At 47.8% G+C, this 22739-nt stretch overlaps 1 protein-coding gene across 13 annotated transcripts in view; it reads left to right on the forward strand.

Moving 5' to 3' along the window:
• Nucleotides 1-22739, forward strand: part of LOC119178046 (uncharacterized) — an 831732-nt gene that overhangs the window by 629120 nt on the left and 179873 nt on the right. For all 13 annotated transcript variants that reach the window (XM_075869285.1, XM_075869292.1, XM_037429209.2 and 10 more), the window contains one exon: nucleotides 5141-5280. In XM_075869285.1, the coding sequence (XP_075725400.1) occupies nucleotides 5141-5280 (140 nt within the window). The remainder of the gene's footprint in view (nucleotides 1-5140; nucleotides 5281-22739) is intronic.

Here is a 22739-nt window from a genome sequence, read left to right on the forward strand (position 1 = left end):
GGCGGGCGTATGGATGGACGGGTAGGTATGCTTGCAATCACCGAAGTTCGCTAAGAAATGCTTCACATATAAAAGAATTATAGCTGGAGCCTAATTTCATTATGAGGCTGCGTGCTGCCATCGCTCGGTGTAAAATGTCAAGTCGTAAAAGGGTTTTATGACCATAAAAATGTTAATGTCACCTCAAACTTAGCGTGTTCTCCTCAAAGACCTCAGATCAAAAGTGTGCTGAGCATTCTTAATGTTAATAACATTTCCATACTAGACACTTCAGCCTAATTTTTTGAGGAATTTGAATGTTGAAGCGAAGTTTGCAATGTAGATGCGCTCCTTCTTAAGACTTGTGCCATTGTGCGGGAATGCAAGTATGTGCCTTGTTATATAATAAATGGAACCCAAGGCACCTATGGTATCATGAAGACATAATTCATCTCACTCATTGCATAAAGCGTTTACTCGTCATTATAAGTGTAATGATAATGGTTCTTCATTTAATGCATTGAAAAGTAAATTAGATGCTGAAATGAAAAATATCTAAGAACTACTACTTTAGCAATGCCTTTGCTACATTTGTGAAAAAAATATCCATCCAGGTTCTAGAAATAAATGAATGCTGCATTGTCTATGCTTTCATTGTTTATTCTTGATGGCCATTCCTCCCCAAATCCTGAAGCAATGGCAAAGTATTTAATAATTACTTCAAATCTGTTTTCTACTGATAACGGCATCACTTCTTCATGTTTCGTGTGCAGCAAGCTACCTGCTCGTTTTAATCTTGCTTTAGGCGTCTCTGGACCCTTTACTCTAGATATTGAGGTTTCGAAATGGTCTGGCCGAAGTATGTTTTTAAAGTGGTATTTAGATTGGTGTGCTGACTATCTATATTGTAATACAGTCGCTGACCGATTTTTCGGACCTGTCAGGGACCAAAGAAAAGTCTGAAAAATTGAACAGTCCTAAAAATTTGTTTTTGTCAGAATTATGAATTTTATTGATCAGGCAGGCTTTAAAATGTCCATCATTCTGCCTTGCCTCATACTACGCTTGGAAGCAATTTGGTCCGCCCATATTTGCGCCAAGGTGACATAGTCACTGTAAATGCTCGACAAAAGCCTCACCGCGGTGGCGATCTCCATTGCCAAAAGCTGCGGGCGATCATTGTCATCATCATCCGAACCGCTCTCCGGCTGCGACACAACCTGGGGAAGAATTTCTTCGTCTGTGGGCTCCGTGCATGAAATTTCATCGTCCACACGAGTGAAGTCTGCATGAGCAGGCACATTCACTCCACTACTACAGTAAAATATCTAGAGCATTGTATTACTACTGCAGAGTTCTGCCTCCTCCCTGTACGCTGCGATGATGACAGGGCTGACCACTAGGGCTGACCGAAGACGAGAAAATAATCCCATGCTGCGTTTTTTAAAGCAGAGCTTGCCTCCGAAACTTGAAATATGACGTTTGCTTTCCAATTTCGGAGTCAGGAAAGCCATTTTAAAATTAAGCCACTAAGCTTAGTCAAGCCGATAGAAAATCTAAAATGGCTGCGTTTGTACAGGTTCCTGGCGTGGCTCAAAACAAGCGATTTATTCCGAAAAATCCAACTTTAGGGGGCGAATTCATCCGAAATTATGGTCCAAAAAATGCATTAGTCCTATGGGAACCCTGACGGGGCACTTTTGAAGTCCAAAATATCCAACACGTCCCAATTTTTGGAGTCCGAAAAGTCGGTTGGTGACTATTTAAAAATCAATAATTTCCACAGCAGTTCTTCAGCTGTGGGAGTTATCAAATGTGCTCGTATTTAAGTCCAGAAATAAGCAAATAGTACCAAATTAGAGGTCAATATTCTTGCTTTCTACCAGCCGTAAATTTTGCGTGCATAGCATTGACAAATACATTGTAGAATATCTAAATGCACGCAATATACTTTCACCATTACAGTACGGCTTTTGTGCTGGCTATTGTACTGTTCAATTGACGCACAACATTGCTTCTTCCCTTAACGATGGAAACAGGTTGATGCCATATTTATAGTATGTTCAAAGGTCGTTGACCTGGTTTGAAAGGCTAAACTTCTAGATTTTTCTCAAACTGTTTGGCGAAAGTAAGGTGGTTGTTTGGATAGCAGAATATGTGCTTTCACACTCTAAATTTTTTACTTTTAACCTCGCTTTAACTTTCGCTCTGCTTCTACTAGTGTCGGCGGTTGCGCTGTAAAGCCGGGTAATTTTGTGCACGGTAACGGTGATGTGAAAGTTTCCACTTTGAGACGGGTAATTTGAAGTGTGCTAGCACGATGCAGGCCTCTAAAATGTCATTTTATTTCAAATAAGCACTTTTTGCCACAAAAGTAACACTACAAAGTTACTAGACTGCTATTTCAGCAACCAGCATCGACTTAATATTTTTCTTTAGTGTTCCTTTAAATAAGTACAGAATAAAGAATGTTTAGTTCAAGTGGGATTGGAACCCAGGCCTTCTATGTGGCACATACGTGTTCTACCACAGAGCCGTGTCAGCGTTCGAAATAGCCTCAGAAAAAAAAAAAAAACCACTAGACAGGCATCATGTAGTGTGCGGAGTAAATAGCATTGCACAAGGTGTCGCACCGTGTAGACTGTGCAACGAGGGGGCCCACCAGTTACGAAGTAATTTGGCTATTATCTTCAGCAGCAGCATCAACAAAGTATGCAGCGGCGCATATGCCCTTACGGATGCTGCGTAGTGAATTGCTGATTTGCACTGTGATGGCATAGTGGGCACTTGGCAACTTCACTTGCAGTTGGCATGCAGGATTCTAGTAGAGTGTCAGACAGCTACGCGCATAGACATTCCTTTCCTCTCCGCACGCCTGAGCGGAGGAGTGAATGAGAAGACGATAAAAAAACAGTCAAACACAATCGGCGTTTTTCTTACTGTGTAGTTATGTCTTACTTGTACATACTGTTTTTACGAGTCTTGTGCTGATTGTGAATAATAGGTTCGAAATAAGTAGTGTTTTGGTCAAATATTTTTAAATAAAATTTGAATAGTATATATCACATATCATAAAGCAATATGTGCATATTTGCCGTGACTAATTTAACATGCACAGTACTTTTTTGAAATTGTAACAAGGCTAATGCCAATGATTCTTTTTTGATTCATAGGAAGTGCGCTTTATCGAATAGTTTGCCGCGGATTCAGTTTCATTCGCTCTTTATTTTTGACGCTGTGCACGCGTGCATGGTTTCACTGCGCATGCATAGTGTGGCCCCCAACGATATTCGGAGTTGCGTTTTCTTTTCTTTTATATACGAACAACCGTGTCATCACTACCGAGGGGATGTCGGATTACATGCTGATGGAAACTCTTTGAGACCACAGTGAGAACGACAGAGCTTTAGAGGTTGACTCGTCACGTGCTTCTATCGCTGCGCCGCAAGTTTGTGGGATCAGAGCCTTTGGGATTAGTGGATTAGCTGTGCAACAACACAACGACGCATTGAATGTAATGCAATGAATACGATAACAACACATTGTATGTTATACGGAGTAGGGCTGGCAGCCAGCTCTTTTGAATCCGATATCGCAAAACTTCTACAAAACGCTGCTATAAGCAAATATGGCCGCTCCAGGGAGAAGTGCTCTTTTATACATGCTGAGATAGCACTCGTGCGAGCAATCACCACCTCACTCTTAAAATCATTGTTCACCGTGGCTACTCGAGCGACACCCCCCCCCCCCCCCCTCACACTTTTTCGTGCACGTTCAAGATGGGTGCTTTCCTTTCGGTTTGAGTATTTGTTGCAGTTCTAACACGCGGGGGATTTTATCGTATGCGGGCTCCTTTGATATCTGTTTCTGCAGCGCTCGTTCTGTTTTACCACCTCGTAACAGTTGCAATGCGCACAGACATGTTATCAGTTTGTACTTGTTACGGAACATGGCAGCGACAGCAAAGACCCGCTAAAGTGTCCACACAATTGCTGTTGAAATAATAACGTGGTTTTTTACAGTTGAATAAGTGTTTTGGGTTAGCTCTGCCTTTAGTTCCCTTTTTGTTTAATTTGTGTGTTTATTTTTCAATTTTGGGTATCGAACCTGCATATAATGAACTTCTTTATAACAAACTTTTTTCCTGAATTTATCAAGTTCGTTATATCCAGGTTTAACTGTACTGCATCTTTGCTTGTAACATTGACCTTCGTCTGCAGGGTGTACTGGGAACCCAGTTCGCAGTGTTATCACCTATATAATCCGTGATGCCATGACCTGCTTCAGCAATTGCAGTTTTTTTTTGAGCAGACACACCAAAATGTGTATGCCAGCTCGCCAAGATTTGAAAGCAGCAGCGTAATTTAACTGGCATCACCATTGGTGCATTTGCTGTCTCATTACTGGCCTCGCCGCCAGGACTCCTACAAATAACAGGGAGGAGCAACAAGTTTGGTACTAAAAATGCGAAGATGTTTGTTTTACAGTATTTCCCTAATCTGGCCTGTTTCAATCGCAGCCCTTAAAAAGGAGGATGCATCATGCCCCATCTAGTCTGCCTCCAAACTTAAACGCCCAAAGGCACTGCAAAATGCAAAGAAGTGTAATCGTTCTATGTATCTGTGGCGCTCCTTAGTGTGATTAATTAAAGGGACCTGTGTCGTCCTTTCTAGCTGACTTGGCAACCATTAAATGCTGAAGCAGCCACAAGCGACTGCACGGGAGTCTTCCAGAAGCCAGATGACGAACCCTGTTTTTAAATACATGTCCAACAGTAGAACGCTTCGTGTATTGGTAAAAAAATGTTGCTGCTGCTTCTCTTTGCTTTGGGCAACAAACTCAACAACACGCAGCTTCAGATTGTTCAAGAAGAAACACTGCCACTACTCCTCAAATATAATGCCAAAAGTAGCGGAGCTTTTTCTATGTTCTCTGCTTTACATGCCAATGCTGCCCCGCCGTTTGATGCACTTTTCGGGAGTGACACAGCTGTTGCCGCATGATGGCTACCCGATGCCTATTGACTCATCTTTAGCCCAATTTCGTCGGTATGCAGCGTTTCTTGTAAACTGAAATAAAGATTTTTTAATTTAAATTCTTTACAAAATGTCAGCTTTTGTTCTAACCACAGTTTCCTTGATTGAGTGAGCCCTGTGTGCAGGTGGAGCGCCTGCAGGAGCAACTGGCCCTTGAGAAGCAGCGGTCGCAGCGGCTGGCCGAGCGGGAACACGAGTTGGAGGCCCAGCTGCAGGAAGCCCAATCGCAGGCAACCACCCTGCACGAACGAAGCCAGCGCATCTGGTCAGTGCACTGCTTGCAGCGGGCTCAGCCCGACCCTACTCATTTGCCATTTCTCAAAGATTGGTCTTGATTAGGGTCAGAAGAATTGAAGAGCACACCTAGCGAGCATGTCTGCATGGTTGCTGGCTGAATATAGCAAGCTCATGATGGCGAAAAACTATGAGCAGCACTTGTGTGCAATCTCTTTTAAAAAACACCATCCCTTTAACCCCTTGAGAATGAATTCTTTTCACAGAATGAGTTTTGAAAACTTGTATTTTGTTTATTCTCTAAAATAAATTCTTTAGAGAAATCTAGAAAAATTGCCTAAATTTTTGTGAGTGACCGTGAAGTGAGAAAAAATTCTGTGTGTTTGCACACGCATATAGATAATATTGATTCTTTTAAAGTAAAGCTAGTTTCGAACTTAGTATCACCACCTTTGGCAGTAATTATTAACAAGCTGTTTTCAGCGGGTGTGTTTCCGAGCTGCCTTAAGGCTGGTAAAATAGTTCCAGTTTTTAAGAAGGGTGATAATACTTTTGTACAGAATTATAGGCCAATCTGTATCCTGCCTTTCTTCGGGAAGGTAGTTGAAAAGTTATTCCACATTAGATTAATGCGTTATCTGAAAAAATTTAGCCTTTTATCTCCACAACAATTCGGATTCCGTCAAGGATATTCAACTGAGCTGGCACTAATTACCTTAACGGAGGGAATTAAACAAGCTATTCATAGAGGGTTACTTGTGGGATCTGTGTTTATCGATTTGACGAAGGCTTTTGACACTATAAATCGTCACATTCTACTTGTTAAACTCGAATCATTTGGTATGTGTGGTCCGCCACTAAGTTTTATTAAGAGCTACCTCAGTAACCGGTCTCAAATGGTTCATGTTAATGGCCATCTTTTAATGCCCAAGTTAATCAACGTTGGTGTTCCACAGGGATTAATTTTAGGCCCACTTTTATTTTTGATGTTTATTAATGATCTACCTACCATTCTTACAAAAACCAAGTGCATACTTTACACCGACGACACAACCATCTTTCAGTTATCTAAATCAGTTTCTTCATTCCAGTCTGACCTAAACACAGATTTACATAACATAACTTTATGGTGCCAGGCTAATTATCTTCAGATCAATGCTACTAAAACCGTGTTTATGTTGTTCCATTCCCCGTGCATTTCACTTGACATACAACCTTCCCTTCACATTGGTAATACCGTCATAAACATTTCCAGTGAAGCGCGTTTTCTTGGCGTCATCTTAGATAGCGAACTAAAATTTCATAAACATGCAGCATCACTCGTTAAAAAGATTGCATTTGGTATTCACGTTATCATCAAGACACAAACTTATTTTCTGCCTCACATCATACGTACTTTGTATTTTGCTTATATTGATAGCCATATTTCGTATTGCGTATCATCTTGGGCTAACACATATCTCACGCACATCGAACGTTTGCAGCGACTTCAGAATCAAGCAGTTAGATTAATGACTCTCAGCCCATTTTACTTCTCCTGCAGCTCGTTGTTTCCACAGCTTAACATACTCCCATTGAGACAAGTATTTTGTCATAGAATGTCCATTGTCGCCTTTAGACTCATCACGCATGACATTTTTATTGCATGCATTGATCATCGTCACTTAACTAATGGTAACATCACCCGGTTTTCCCAGTGCAATAATCTTCTTTTGCCGGCCGTAAGGACAAACTACAGCAAGTTCTCAACCTTATTTACTAGTATAGCCATTTGGAATTTATTGACTTTCGAATTGAAATCATCGCATAACATCCATATTTTCACTTCGTGCAGTAAGAAATATTACGTTCAGGAATTAATCAACTCATCCAATTTGTGTAATTAACTGTTAATAGCCCTCCACAGTTCTGTGCTATTTTACTACTTCAATTTGCCTTTGTATAATTGATAACACTGATAATGAAACGTGTTGCATTTGTCACGTAGAGTTCATTAATATTGTTTTTTGTCTTTACTTGCTTTTGACTATTTCCTTGTTATTTTTCAATAGTGAGTATTACCATTATGTTGCGTATTGATCGTATTTTTATTGTAAATCAAGATTATTCATTATTACTCACAAGTCCATATACTATTGCTGTATTTTTTGTAATTACCCCATCCATGTAGCTATAGGAGGTCCCCCTGTCAGTTTCTCTGAAACTTTGGGACCTCCTGCTGTAATAACGCTAACCATGTAACTCAACTGAACTATTTAATAAACTTGACTTAACTTGACTTGACATGGGTTATTCGTGAGCAACAGCAAGATAAATTGTAAAACAGCCCTCTATGACCAAAAAACAATTATGCATTGAAATAAACTTCTGTGTTCTTTGAGTGCATGAACTTACATTAAGCAAAAACAAGGAAAGAGAAAAGCCTATTTTGATCCTGTCAGCATTGTTTCACGGTGCACATGTTCGAGATGCCACTTGCTCATCAACATCCGAGCTTTCACCACAAAGCAAGAAATGTGGGAAGAAAAACGCCGGGTCAGCACAAGCATGGGCTGCAATAATGTCACCCTGGGAGAGGACGTCGATGAACGTGCACACAGCGACTTTCGTGGTGACATACGGAACTATTGTTTTCCCCTGTGGTAGAAGAGCGCGTGCACCTGTGGTTTCTTACAGCACCCAAGTAAAACCTCAGGGTTGTCTGCTGCATCTGCTACTGACCGATTGTTCTGTGCAACTGGATTCAGCTATGAAAACTTTCAGTCATCATGGTTTACTAAAATAAAAAGAAGCATGTGTAGCAGAGCATCTTAGAGCCAGAATTTTTATTTATATTGTTACACGACATTGGCAACGAAAGAGCATCATAGACGACGAAGACGATGAAAGCGACCGTGCTCGTGTTGTTGTTGCTGCTGTACTTCCATCTTGGCTGCAGCTGCCTCTGACTCTCCCTGTATATTTTGTAAATATATTTATTTCATTCATTCTCTCACCCCCGTGACATTTGGTGGTGGTGTGGGGTACAACACAATATAACGGAGCTCCGCAGTGGCCAACACTTGGATTTTTCCACCATGGCAAACCAGGGACCGGCTCCCGCCGAGGCGACTACAACAACAACTGTTGTCCTTCCGCAGCTAAAAGATCCTGGCACGTTTTGTGGCACGGATGATGTCGACATCGAAGAATGGTTGCCGTTGTACGAACGTACAAGTAGGAATTACCGCTGGGATGAAACTCTTATGTTGGCCAATATCCTGTTCTACTTGAAAGGAACAGCAAAAGTGTGGTTCGAGAACCACGAAGATGAAATTGGAAGCTGGGATGCGTGCAAAGAAAAGATGCGCGCCCTTTTCGGCAAGTCTGTGGGCAGAAAGGCAGCGGCCAAGAAGGAGTTGGCATCTCGTGCGCAAACGTCATCAGAGTCCTACGTGACTTACATACAGGACGTGCTTGCCCTTTGCCGAAAAACGGACAACGATATGGCAGAAACCGAAAAAGTAGCTCACATATTGAAAGGCATTGCAGATGATGCATTCAACCTTCTCATGTGCAAGAACTGCAACACGGTCGATGTCATCATCAAGGAGTGCCACCGTTTTGAGGCCGCAAAAAGTCGACGTATCGCCCATGATTTCACCCGACTACCAAACACAGCAGCAATCTGGTCGTGCGAAGACAGGCCTGCGCTACAGATGCCGTTTACTGCAGAGCACGTGACCAAGATCATCAGACGTGAACTTGAAGCTCTGTCTCCTGCGTCCACGTGCTCCCATGCCTGTGACTCTAGCCCTCAGATGGTGCCACTGGTACATGCCATTTTGCGACAAGAGCTTTCCAATGCTGGACTGGCCTCCGAGGGCACTACAGCTCCATCTCAGCCGATCAACCGTCGTCGACCCCCTGTTTCTTATGCCCAAAGCCAAAACCTTCCGGCGCGCCCTCGCAATCCAGCTGAGTGGAGAACTGCTGACGATCGCCCGATTTGTTTCAACTGCCACCGTATCGGACACGTGGCCCGCCATTGTAACACTCGGTGGTATTGGCGTCAGGCATCCTATGGGTACCCGCATCGGCCAGAGAGGAATCATGGACGCTTTCAAACTTACCGGGAGTCACCTCAGGCCACCAGTGAAGACGTTCCTTTTATGCCGCCACATCGTCGTCGCTCTCCATCTCCGCATGCTCACCAGTCCCGTTCACCGCTCTCCCGTCACCCATCGTCTCGCTAGCCCCAATTTCGCGGACCAACGTTGCCGACTGACCACCTGCCGCGGGAAAACTAGATGATGCAGCTCCCAGAGGTGATGCTGGATCGACCACTTGCCCGCCAAATCCTCTGACCATGCTGTCGACTCGATGCAACCTTATTGACATTGAAGTAGATGACACACCCGTTGTTGCACTTGTGGACACAGGGGCTCACATATCAGTGATGCATTCAGATCTTCGTTGCCGCCTTAGGAAAGTTTTAACGCCACCCACAGTGCCACTCATCCAGGTCGCCGACGGCGGCACGTTTCCTGTGCTTGGAATGTGCTTCGCGCGTATAAGTGTGGCTGATCGCTCCACGACAGTGCTATTTGCTGTGCTCGAGAAATGTTCCCATGAACTTATCCTCGGCATGGACTTTTTATCCGCCCACTCTGCCCTTATTGATTGTGGAACCGGCATGCTTGAACTTGATTTACCGTGTTACCATGACGACCCAACACCAGCTTAACCCCGTCTGTGTTCTGCAGATCACGTTCGCCTAGCACCTCAAGCCATTACTTACGTGAATCTGAGATCTGTTATCCCAGATGATATGATTTTGTCAAAAGTTTTTTCTATAGATGCTGCCATTTCGGCGTTCGTTGCCGAATCTTCATCGTCCTTTGCTCTGTTTTCATCTTCGAAGAGCGCAACGGAGGCCACCATCGACAAGATGATCGCTCCGGACCTTCTTCCAGCACAGATAGCTGACATCCGACACCTGCTGAAATCCTACCGTGACATCTTTGATTTTGATGACCGCCCTTTGGATCAGACATCCTTTGTAACTCATAGGATTAACACTGGAGATGCCAGCCCCATCCGACGACGTCCTTATCGCGTGTCTAATGCTGAGCGACAAGTTATGCAGCACGAAGTTGAAGCAATGCTCATAAAAGACGTCATTGAACCTTCCTGCAGTCCATGGGCATCGCCGGTCATGCTAGTCAGGAAGAAGGATGGCAGCTGGCGCTTCTGTGTAGACTAGCGCCACTTAAACAAACTAACACGTAAGGACGTTTATCCACTGCCGCGGATTGACGATGCTCTCGACTGCCTACATGGTTCTGCCTACTTTTCATCTATCGACTTGCGATCAGGATACTGGCAGATTTCTGTCGATCATCGAGACCGTGAGAAAACCGCATTCATCACACCGGATGGACTTTTCCAGTTCAAGGTTATGCCATTCGGATTGTGTAATGCGCCAGCTACATTTGAAAGGATGATAGACTCTCTCCTGCATGGATACAAATGGACCACGTGCCTTTGCTATCTCGATGACGTCATCGTATTTTCACCTTGAAAGCCACCTTAGCCACCTGACGGCTGTTCTTGAGGTGTTCCGGAGAGCAGGACTTCAGCTCAACTCTTCCAAATGTCGCTTTGGTCGTCGGGAAATCACTGTACTGGGCCACCTTGTCAGTGCCCAAGGCGTGCAACCTGATCTTGACAAAATTCGAGTTGTCATAGATTTTCCCATACCACGTTCCGCAAAAGATGTACGGAGTTTTATCGGCCTTTGTTCTTACTTCGACATTTCGTGAAGAAATTCGCTGACATTGCCCGACCACTTACGGAGCTACTGAAGAAGGACATGCCTTTTTATTGGGGTACTGACAAAGCAACTGCCTTCAGCACCCTGACAACATTGCTTACTTCCCCACCCATCTTGGCTCATTTCGACCCAACAGCCCATACTGAAGTTCGTACTGATGCCAGCGGACATGGAATTGGTGCTGTTCTCGCCCTGCGGCAACGAGGACTGGATCGCGTCATTGCTTATTCCAGTCGCCTCCTTTCTCCTTCGGAGAGCAAGTTTTCCATAACAGAGCGTGAGTGCCTCGCACTAGTCTGGGCAGTTGGAAAATTTCGACCATACTTGTATGGCCGCACCTTTTCGGTAATTACAGATCACCGTGCCTTGTGCTGGCTGTCGTCCCTTAAAGATCCAACAGGACGACTTGGCCGTTGGACCTTAAAACTACAAGAATACAGCTTCGACGTGGCATACATATCTGGCTGAATGCACCAGGATGCCGACTGTCTATCCCGTCAACCCGTGGACCCACCTGACCTTTCAGCACATAATTCTGACCCTTGTGTCTTCGCCATGTCGGCTTTCACTGACATACGCAAGGAGCAGCTCAGCGATGTCCACTTGCGGTCTATCATGCAGAGTCTACGCTTCGCCCACGTATACCTGTCGCTACACTTATTAGTTCTACGCGATGGCATTCTTTACCGACGCAACACAAGCGCCGAAAGACCAGAGCTACTACTCGTACTTCCTGCGACCTCCGTTTCGCTGTACTTGAACAGCTTCACGACGCCCCAACCGCGGGACATCTCGGGGTCACGCGCACGTACGATCGCGTGCGACGTAGATTCTTCTGGCCAGGCCTTTACCGTTCTGTGCGCCAATACGTTGCTCCATATGAGTCCTGCTAGCACTTCAAACATTCCACGTTGCCACCAGCTGGTCCGCTCCAACCAATAGACATACCCACCGTTCCCTTCTACCGCCTCGGTCTTGATCTCGTTGGACCATTTCCTACTTCTTTCACTGAAAACAAGTGGATAGCCGTAGCCACTGATTACGCCACAAGATACGCTATCACACGAGCGCTACCGACAAGCCGTGCCACTGACGTCGCGGAGTTCTTGCTTCATGGCGTAATTCTTCACCATGGCGCTCCTCGACAGCTGCTGACTGATCGTGGTCGCTCATTTCTTTCAAAAGTAGTAAGTGACATCCTTCGCTCGTGTTCGACGCATCACAAGCTCACTACGGCCCATCACCTACAAACAAATGGTCTTACCGAGTGCCTAAATCGAACATTGACAACAATGCTCTCTATGTACGTTTCCAAGGATCACCTTGATTGGGATAGTACTTTGCCTTATGTGACATTCGCGTACAATTCGTCATTCTACGACACCGCTGGCTTCTCCCCCTTCTATTTATTGTTCGTACGCCATCCAGCGTTACCCTTCGAGACTCTTCTCCCATCAACTACGCAAACGGTTACAGAGTACGCCCAGGATGCCACTGCTCGGGCTCAAGTGGCCCGCCAAATCGCACGGGAACCTCTTCTTGGCTCGCAGTTCTCTCGGAAGGCCCGCTACGATAGCCATCACAGAGTAGTTTCCTACTCTCCAGGTTCATTGGTTCTCCTCTGGACACCATGCCGCCACGTTGGCCTCTCTTTGAAGCTCCTGTCTCGCTACTCGGGGCCTTACAAAGTTTTACGCCGGCTTACCGATGTCACATACGAGATTGCTCCGTTGGACAGTCAGTCATCGTCGTCTGCACCCGCTACTGACGCCGTCCACGTGAGCCGCCTCAAACCATACATATCCGCGTATGATCTTACTCTCCTTTAGGGGCCAAGACGGCGCTGCCAGCAACGGTGGGTTATATGTTACACGACATCGGCAACGAAAGAGCATCATAGACGACGAAGACGATGAAAGCGACTGTGCTCGTGATATTGTTGCTGCTGTTCTTCCATCTTGGCTGCAGCTGCCTCTGACTCTCCCTGTATATTTTGTAAATATATTTATTTCATTCATTCTCTCACCCCCGTGACAATATCTTAGATCAGATGCTTTCTTGAATGACAATAAAAGGAAGAAAGTAAGATAATTAAGAATGCAGCGGATCTGTTATCACAGCAAGGCACATGCCTAATATCACTCATGGTGTGTCTTGGGGACAGATTTTGCACCTTCTTCGATATAACAAAGGTGAGCACTTGTCCTAGCTCATTAACATGTGCCATAAAAAAATGCCGATCAGTGCAATACAGAACCACTGTATGGGAAAAGAAGACACAGATTTCTGAAGCATGTTTGAGCAGACGGCAATCAATGGAATAACTAAGCAGGGTCTCTCGCTCGCTTGGAGCTGTGAATCAATGCTTTGTAAAAAAAAAAAAAAGCGTTAGAACTTTTAAAGCTCTATTTGACCAAGAATGGCCGCAAAAGTGGGCGAGAGTTGTATGAAGAGGGATAGTGAACTGAAAATTATGTCTAGGAAAATTATTTTCACAGTGGAAAAATGGTGTCAGCAGGCGTGACACTATGCAAAGTTTAAAGGCTCAATCACCCTGACCAGTCAAAGTTCTTGTTGCTCCCTGAAGCTGAATCTGGCATTTTTGAAAGTGATTTTACTTACTTGTGCCCAGAAATGAAGCTAGAAATGGCTGGAACATCTCTGAAATTACCAATAAAAGCAGCGCCAAGCAAGTGAAGCTACACTATACGTGTTAGGAGTTCTCGGTGAACACTTTAACGACCACCAAACTGCTTCAAACTTTCAGGTTAGCTACCCCGTGAAAAAAAAACCTGTTTCTTAGCTTTTTGTGTTTTGCTGTTTCAGCTTGGCGTGCAGGAATGGTTTCACGGAGTTCCAAACCGAAGAAACTGCAGAACAGCTCAGGCACATGAGAATGACTTTTTTTTAAAATTAACCCAGGTGAAAATATTCTAACTGGGAACTACTGGGACCAGTTCAAGAGGTTTATGATCAAATTTCCAGAGGGTACCAGTTGCCAGTGGGTTCTAACTGGGAACCGTTGGCAGCTGGTCCCTACTGGGACTTTGCCCTGCAGGGGCGCCTGCGCAAGTAGGCGTTTGGTGTGTAGCGACACCACGGACCCGAGCTAACGGGCGAGTTTCTACTCCCTCCCACGCCTAGCCGTGCGTGGCTTTGCCGTGTCCGGGAAAAGGGAATCCTGGGGGTTAAGCCGACGCTGGGTGATTGGACCGTTAAGGCGTCCCGGCAGAGGCAACACACCCCTTTGGCCCCGGCTTCACGTAGACGGCACCCCTGGGCTGACCCACCCAGGGGAAATCGGCAGTCGCCTTTTCCTATCTCTCTCTCCCTACATCTTCGTCTTTCTTACTTTTTTAGCTTTCCTGTCTACTTTTCTCTTCTGCTTACTTCCAATTTTCTCGGCGGCAAGGGTTAACCCTGTGCAAATAGCCTACCTTGGCCTAGGCGCATTGGGTTATAGCAGAGTTGTACGGCTGACGTCTGCAAGCTTTTAGCATCCGCAAACTTGCAGCGTCCCCTCGTTGGGCTCCGTGGTGGGTGGCCGCCAACGCTGCTGAACAACATACAATTAGCATGCATAAAGCATTCCCTTTACTTAGTGATCGAGCCTCCTCAAAGCGGGTACGCATCGAAGATATCAATTTTTTCATCCAGCCAAGACAAATCTTTCCTCATTTCCACGTTATACACTGCGAGAAAACTAACAAGCAAGCCAGAACTGTATCCCCCTTCGTTGTGGCTAGGTGCTTAACTGAAACTCTCGGTGCTGGGTACAAGGTTACCAAAATGGCCAGCGGAGATCTACTCCTTGAGATACGTGACAAAGACCAATTCGATAAACTGAACACCCTCGCAACGTTTGGAGACACACCCATCAGTATTTCGCTGCACAGGTCTATGAACTCATCTCGCGGGGTAGTATCGGATGCAGATTTGCTTAACCTGACCGAAGCTGAACTTCTGGAAGGATGAAAGAGCCAGAATGTGACAAACGTACAGCGTATTAAGATAAGAAGAGATCAAAAGGAAATACCAACCAAATACTTAGTACTGACTTTTGCTTCGAGCGATTTGCCGGAAACCATTCAGACTGGGTGTCAGCGATGTCCAAATGAAAGTAGTCAAGGCAAGGTTCAAATTTTAAGAAAAACTGTATTGTGCTAAGTTACAGGTGAATCAGCAGTGGTTACATGTATAAGGAAACTGGACTCGGTGCAGGAGCTCGATCGGCTACGTCCGACGCCACTCGCGTCTCGGCTCGCTCTGCGATGCATTGCTCTGCGGTCCCGGCTCGAATCTCGGCTCATTCTCCTCTCTCTGGCGATGCGTTGCTATGCGGTTTCGGCTCGAAGGCTCACTTTTGTTTTTTGAATGTTCGTTGAACCAATGGGCAACCGCGCCGAGTGGACGCGCTCAGGGCTCGGAGTCCACGTTAACGCAGTGCAGCGTTTCCAGTGCAAGCACGGAGACGCTGCCGGAGAAGGAGACGCTGCCGGAGAATGAGACGCTGTCGGAGAATTCAGCTGTGCGAACTCGAGTGCCGCTGACACGGCCTTCCCGAAAATTGCGCCTGTCCTCAGCCGTGCATGTCGTTAGATGGCGATGGTTCCGTAACTTCTAGGAGCGGCTCCTTATATCTACGAAGCTGTTCCACGTTGACGATTTTTTGGTTGATCATGTCCGGTGTGTGGGGTACTCTTTGGATCTCTGCCCTGTTTCCTCCGACGAAGGCCGTTATCTCGAACGGACGTTCATAGCGAGGATCTAATGTGCCTCGAGCGCTCAACTCAAACAGGACGAGGTCCCCCGTCATGAACCTCGGAGTTCGCCGCTTCTTGTCGTATTGGACCGTTGTTTTGCGCTGACTCTGCAGTAGCCTCTCTCTTGTCTCCGCACGTCCCCTTGCCGAGTCGTGCACTCTATGAGACTCGTCGATGTCTCCCTCGACTGAGGCGAGATTGAGCCCTCCTGGCAGTTTTGGGTCGTAGCCGTGCATGAGTTGAAATGGGCGGTGGCCACTGTGACGATGCTCCGTGGCGTTGATTGCTAGCGTTGCTCGAGGTAGTTCCTTCTGCCATTTGTCCTTGTTGTTCAGCATTTTGCGTAGCACCTGTTTCAATGTTCCTACCATTCGCTCAATCAGTCCGTTTGATTGTGGCCAGTACGGTGGGGAGTTCTGATGAGCAATTCCCAGTCTGTGATGGAATTGGTTGGTTTTCTTGTTCACGATTCCCTTGGCTTGGTCCGTAATAATGACGCTGGGAACTTCCAATCCTGGAATCCACCGGTTTGTCATGAAGTCAAGGTAGTGCGTCGACGAAGTGCCCGGTACGGTCACGGCGGCCATGTATCTCCTGGCGTGGTCGATACACACGAGGATGTGGTCTCCCTTCTCGTTTAGCGGACCCATGTGATCCAGGGATATCACCGCGTTTGGCTCAGTAGGGATATCGCGTGGGATAAGGCAACCTTCATTCCGTGTCGTGCGGGCGTTGATAGTCTGGCACGTGTGGCAGGAGTCAACATGCTCGGGTATGTCTTTTCTCATCGATGGCCACCAGTACTTTCGCTGGATCAGGTCTCTTGTCTTCTTGACGCCTAGGTGGCCATTGTTGTCGTGAAAAACGATCATCACACTGCTTCGGAGGGCAGCGGGAATGATCACCCTCCGACAGACCCGTCCTCCCTCGAGAGATTTCTTCACCAGTATGTCGTTTTCGATCTCGTAGTCAGAAGATTTGTGCTTGGCCTCCTCCCGACATTTTTTACAGTCAGTATTCCTCTCCTGAAACTCGCGTAGGCGACTGTGTTTGCCGACCACTACTGCGTAGCAGTGGAAATCTCGGGTCAAAACGCCCTGGTCGAAAGCCTCTGCAGATTCCGACTGCCTCGAGAGTGTGTCAGCAGCGGAGTTCTGGCGTCCTGGCTTGTGCTTGTCGTCGAAGGTGTACTCTGCTAAGTCGAGCGTCCACCTCACAAATCTGTGGTTGCTGGCTCCCTTCTGGACGAGGTATGACAAGCTGAAGTTGTCCGTGAACACTGTAAAACGAGGGCTTCCTCTCAGGTAGACCGAAAACTTCTCAGAGATCGCCCAGTGGAGCGCCATGCACTCGAGCATACTAGAGTGTAGACCATGATCGTGCTCGTTTAGTGATCTGCTTGCGTACTCTATGATTCGCTCCTTTCCGTCTTGAGTTTGAGAAAGCACCGCACCCAGCCCGGTTTGCGAAGCATCGACGTGAACGTTAGTTGGGCAGTCTGGGCGGAAGCTCGTTAAAATCGGCGGGTTCTTCAAGGCGTGTTTTATGGCGTTGACGGTTGCTTCATGAGCGTCAGTCCATACGAAAGGAACGTCCTTCGCCAGAAGGTGCCGTAGCTTGTGCGTGACCTTTGCAAACTCCGGTATGAACTTTCGGTAGTGGTTAGCGAACTGCAGGAAGGAGTACAGCTTCTTTGCGTTGCGATGCAGCTCAAACTTCTCGACAGTGGCAACTCTGGATTCGTCCAGTGTTCGTCCTTCGGCGAAGATCACGTAATTCAGGAAAGATACTTTGTCTTGAATCAACTGGCATTTCCAGAAATCCATCTTCAAGCCGTTGATCACGACTCTCCTGAGTGCTTCGTTCAGCAAATCCAAAGCCTCCCTCACTGTTGTGGCTCCCTGCCCGACAATGTCCATGTACGTAGCTGTCCTAGGTAAGCCATCGAATGTGCGATGCATGACTCTTTGCATGGTCTGACGGGCTTTGCAAAACCCAAAGGCCATTCGAAGGTATTCGTACTTTCCGTCTGGAGTGACGAATGCGGTCTTGTGTACGTCGTCCGGCTTCATTCGTATAGTCATAAATGCCGTCTTCACGTCCAACACAGTGAAGTAAGCCGATCTGTCGCGCATGACATCGTCAATAACGTCTTCCATGACAGGCATTGGATAAGAAGGGTTTATGGTTTTCTCGTTGAGCTTGGGATAGTCGTGTACCATTCTTCGTGGAGTCGTCGGGTGGTGCGGTTGGTCGACGACTATCGTTGGAGCACCGTACTCGCTTTCGCTCGGCCTTATGATGCCCTTGGAGAGGTAGTCATTCACCTGTTCTCGGATGAACTTGCGATCAGCCGGTACGGCCTCGATGACTCTGGTATATTGTCTCTGAGTTCGATGCTGTGTTCAGTGTGAGGACACACGCCCAAAGTGTCACCTTTGGAAGTGAACGCTAGGTGATGCCTTAACAGAACTGCTTGAAGTTGTTCCCTCTCTGCCTCGGTGGCATCCTTCGTTATCTTCCGTGTGGCGTCTTCGACTAGACTTGTGAAGTCTTCGTCGGGTGCGGGACATTTCGTGTTGAGGCGCACGTACTCTTCGTCTTTGGAAACACTCGTCCGATTACCGGCAGAACGTCGCAATAAGCGTTTTCCCGGTGCGGTGTGGTGTGCCTTGTTTCGGGGGTGGCACTTCGGACGATGAAAATTTTCCGGAGGGCTCGACTGGAACGATAGTCACATCGTTTGACGTGTGAAACGTTACATCGACGTTCGCGAATGGTCGCCAGTCTGATCCCAGAATCAGGTCAATGCCGCTGGGCAGTTCCGTTACCGCGACGTCTTCGAGTCGCACATTCGTGGTGCCCAGTGTCACATCAAGCGTTGCAGCGAGAGTTGGGCATATGCTGCGGTTGAGAACTTCAATGTTCTCGCGCGATACCCATGCGTGCGTGGGAATGTCGTCCGTCAAGGCATTGGCACTCATGATGGATAAGTTGGCGCCACTGTCAATGCACATGCGGACGGGTCGGTTGTTAGCAGTACCAGACACTATTGGTAATGTGCCGCTTGTTGAATGCAAAAAAACAGTTCGCTTGCCTAGGTGACGTGGTCCCTGTTTCGTGGCTGCTATTCTCCCTCTTCGCTCGTTTCTCGTCCGCTCTGATCGTTGCTGGCGTTTTCGGCTTTCTACAATCACGGGACAGGTGACCGATGTCGCCGCAGTTGAAGCACGAACGAGCAGAGATGGGCCGCGGGTGTGGAGCTCCCGAGAAATCGCTGCGCGGGTTGGCCTTCGGCAAGTTGGCAGAGCTGCTGGCTGGCACCCGCTGGTTCGAACCCTGACCACGGCTCGCTGTAGACGATGACGGTTTCTTGTCGTTCTCAGCACACGCGGTCGTGCGACGCCTCGCGTCGAGCAAAGCTGCTCTGTCAATGAGTTCGGTTACTGTGCCACACAGCTGTGCTGCGAGTGGGTTGGCCCATGTGTCGTCCTCGATGCCGCTGAGAATGAGGGAAATTCGTTCTTCCTCTGCTAAACGGTACGGCGCCTTGTTCAGAATGGCGTTCTTCGAGTACATGTATTCGACGATGGTCTCGTGGCTCTGAAGGCGTCGCTTCGTCTGCAGTTCGAGGAACTCCTGCATTGTCAGCTTTCGTTTGAATCGGAGAATGAGCGCTTCTTTCCATTGCTCCCAGGTGTCATACTGTGAGCCGTTGGCACTGTGCCAATCCTTGGCAGATCCCGTCAAGCGGCTTGCTGCTGTCACCAACGTTAGCGATGGCGTCCAGTGGGCGAGCGCTGCGATTCTCTCCACTTGCGTAATTCATTCGTGAGCACTTTGTTGCGGCGTCCCATCGAACAAGGGGATTGAGGATGACGTGTCGCTTGTGAAATGAATCTGGATCGGGCTCGTCTTAGGTGGACCTCTCAACAGCGTGTTGGCGAGCAAGGCTTGTGTGTTTACGAGCGTGGCGAGGATCTGGGCCATGGAAGGTTCTCCCTCGTGCGTTGAAACGGTGGGCGCGGCGGGGCGTGCCGCGTCTTGGTTGGTGCCCTCGTTCAGTGACGGTGGCCGCGTCGAACCCGAGGACATCGTTATGTCAGCAGGAACGGAATGGTGCAGCCCGAGGGTTGAAGTCGTCACCCGTTCCGTTGGCAGCGAAGCGTTCTGATGGGCTTCATGCAATGTCTCACGTTCACTCGTGGTCGCACGGTTAAGCTGGGCTCGCAGGCTGCTCAGTTCAGTGCAAATCCTCGCGTTGTCGGCGGACAGTGTCTCCAGGTGCGCCTGCCTGTCGTTGTCGTAGGCAGCCTGGTCCTTCGTTGACGAGTCCGTCGGCTCTAGGGCTTGGCGAGTGATGTTGTCGCGGAAGATTCTTGCGATGAATCGTCCGGAGCACCGTAGATTTCGTGCTCTCAGCTCATCGACGAGTTGCTTTTTTGTTGCATTGGCCATCGAGCTGTGGTCGAGGGTCGTGAACACGCTTTCGACGATGGTCGTTTCAGAGTCTCGAGACGATGTACGGCGTGGCTTCGCTCCTTCTCGTGGCGTCGTTTCCTCCTCCGCATGCAGCTCGGTCGATTCACATCCTGTCAGCTGCACCGTGTCAGCGATGTCCGAATGAAGATAATCAAGGCAAGGTTCAAATTTTAAGAAAAACTGTATTGTGCTAAGTTACAGGTGAATCGGCAGTGGTTACATGTATAAGGAAACTGGACTCGGTGCAGGAGCTCGATCGGCTACGTCCGACGCCACTCGCGTCTCTGCTCGCTCTGCGATGCGTTGCTCTGCGGTTCCGGCTCGAATCTCGGCTCGTTCTCCTCTCTCTCACGATGCGTTGCTATGCGGTTCCAGCTCGAAGGCTCACTTTTGTTTTTTGAATGTTCGTTGAACCAATGGGCAACCGCGCTGAGTGGACGCGCTCAGGGCTCGGAGTCCACGTTAACGCAGTGCAGCGTTTCCCGTGCAAGCACGAAGACGCTGCCGGAGAAGGAGACGCTGCCGGAGAAGGAGACGCTGCCGGAGAAGGAGACGCTGCCGGAGAATGAGACTCTGCCGGAGAATTCAGCTGTGCGAACTCGAGTGCCGCTGACACTGGGTATACAAAGACATCCGTGAGGCCATATATTCCCAACCCCCGCCGTTGCTTCCAATGTCAGAGATATGGCCACGGCTCGCAAAGCTGTCGGGGCCGGAAAACTTGGCTCTGTGGGGAGTCGTGGGCCATGCGTCCGACAACTGCGAAGCACCTGCACACTGTGTGAACTGTGGCGGTAATCATGCCACGTACTCACGTTCCTGTTCTTTCTGGAAAAAAGAAAAAGAGATCTTCACTTTAAAGATAAAAGAAAACATTACATTTAAAGAAGCAAGAAGGAGAGTCTCACCATTTTATGGCCCCACATATGCTGATGTGGCGCGCCAGGGGGAAGCGTCGCACCAGCCCTCGCCACTCCTTCGGCCTGCGCAGAGCGAGCCATTGGCTGTGGCGCCTGCCCCCAAGGCGGCAGTAGTTGAGTCTACTCCCCCTGCTATTAAACAGAGACCAGAGACTCCAGGGTCCTCGGGTCTCAAGGCCTCACCTCGCCAGGCGAGGCCCAAGCTTCGAAAAACCAGCTCGCATGAGCGGGCATCCAGTGCCTCCGAGGAGGCAATGGATACGGCGGCACCCCTGGTGCCAAAGGAGCGGCGCGGCTCTCTGGAGCGTGCCAAGAGAACTAAAAAGCTCATAACAGGGCCTGATAATAGCCCTGTTACTTGAGCTCGACCTTTCAGCTTAAACAAGTCAGTCCCTTAACGTACACACAGCACTACTTTACTTGCAATATGGAAACACAAATTTTACATTGCAATGTCAGAGGACTGCTTAAAAACCTCGACGACGTCCAAGAGCTTTTATACAAACACTCACCTCAAGTGCTGTGTGTACAGGAAACACACCTAAAGTCCTCCAATACAAATTTTTTACGTGCTTACGTCATATACCGAAAGGACCCAGATGATGCTGTGGCGTCATCAGGTGGCGTAGCCATTATAAGTGAGCCATCAGTCTGCGACTCAAAGTGCTTTGAAGATGCTGGACTCTGTGCACCATTTGGGCATCTGCCTTTCTATGGGTGCATTTCGCACCAGCCCCGTAGAAAGCCTTTACGTTGAGTCAAATGAGTGGTCGCTTCATCTGCAGAGAACTTACATGTCCTTTGTATATTTCCTTAAGGTGAAAGCAGACAAGAAGCACCCCTCATACTCTACTATTAGTGATTTGTCGAGCTCCATTCTGTTTCAAAACAGGCCTTCGATGAGGCAGCCCTTCTCAGTTCGCCTGAAGGGTCTAGCTGAGGAAACTGGAGTGTCACTTGAACACAGTTTAATGGCTCCTGTAGCATGCCCGCCACCGTGGCAGTGGCAGACTATATACTGCGATGTGTCTTTTCTAGAAGTTACAAAACACGCGCCCATTGCCCATATCCGAACATACTTCCTGGAACTTCAACACAAGTACACACGTCCTGAGTTCTTTACAGATGCCTCCAAGTCTAACTCCTCTGTGTCCTACGCTGCTGTCGGCCCATCCTTTTCGGACGCTGGCCCTCCCTCTACATCCAGGCATAAGTATCTTCACAGCGGAAGCTTACACGATACTTGTGGCCGCTAAACACATCAAACAACTACAACTACAGAAAGCAGTAATTTATACAGACTCTCTCAGTGTGGTAACGGCTCTGCACACTCTTAAAAAACAAAAAACCCAGTCCTTGTCTCACTTTGCTCCATTTTGTGCACACTCTACACACTCAAACAACATGTTGTAGTGTGCTGGGTGCCAGGGCACCGTGAGATCCAAGGCAACGTGAGGGCGGATCAGCTCGCTGCATCCGTCCGCAAAAGCACTGCCCCTACACCTATATC

This window comes from Rhipicephalus microplus, chromosome 1, assembly GCF_043290135.1.
Source record: "Rhipicephalus microplus isolate Deutch F79 chromosome 1, USDA_Rmic, whole genome shotgun sequence".
In the NCBI taxonomy this organism is placed as follows: Eukaryota; Metazoa; Arthropoda; class Arachnida; order Ixodida; family Ixodidae; genus Rhipicephalus; species Rhipicephalus microplus.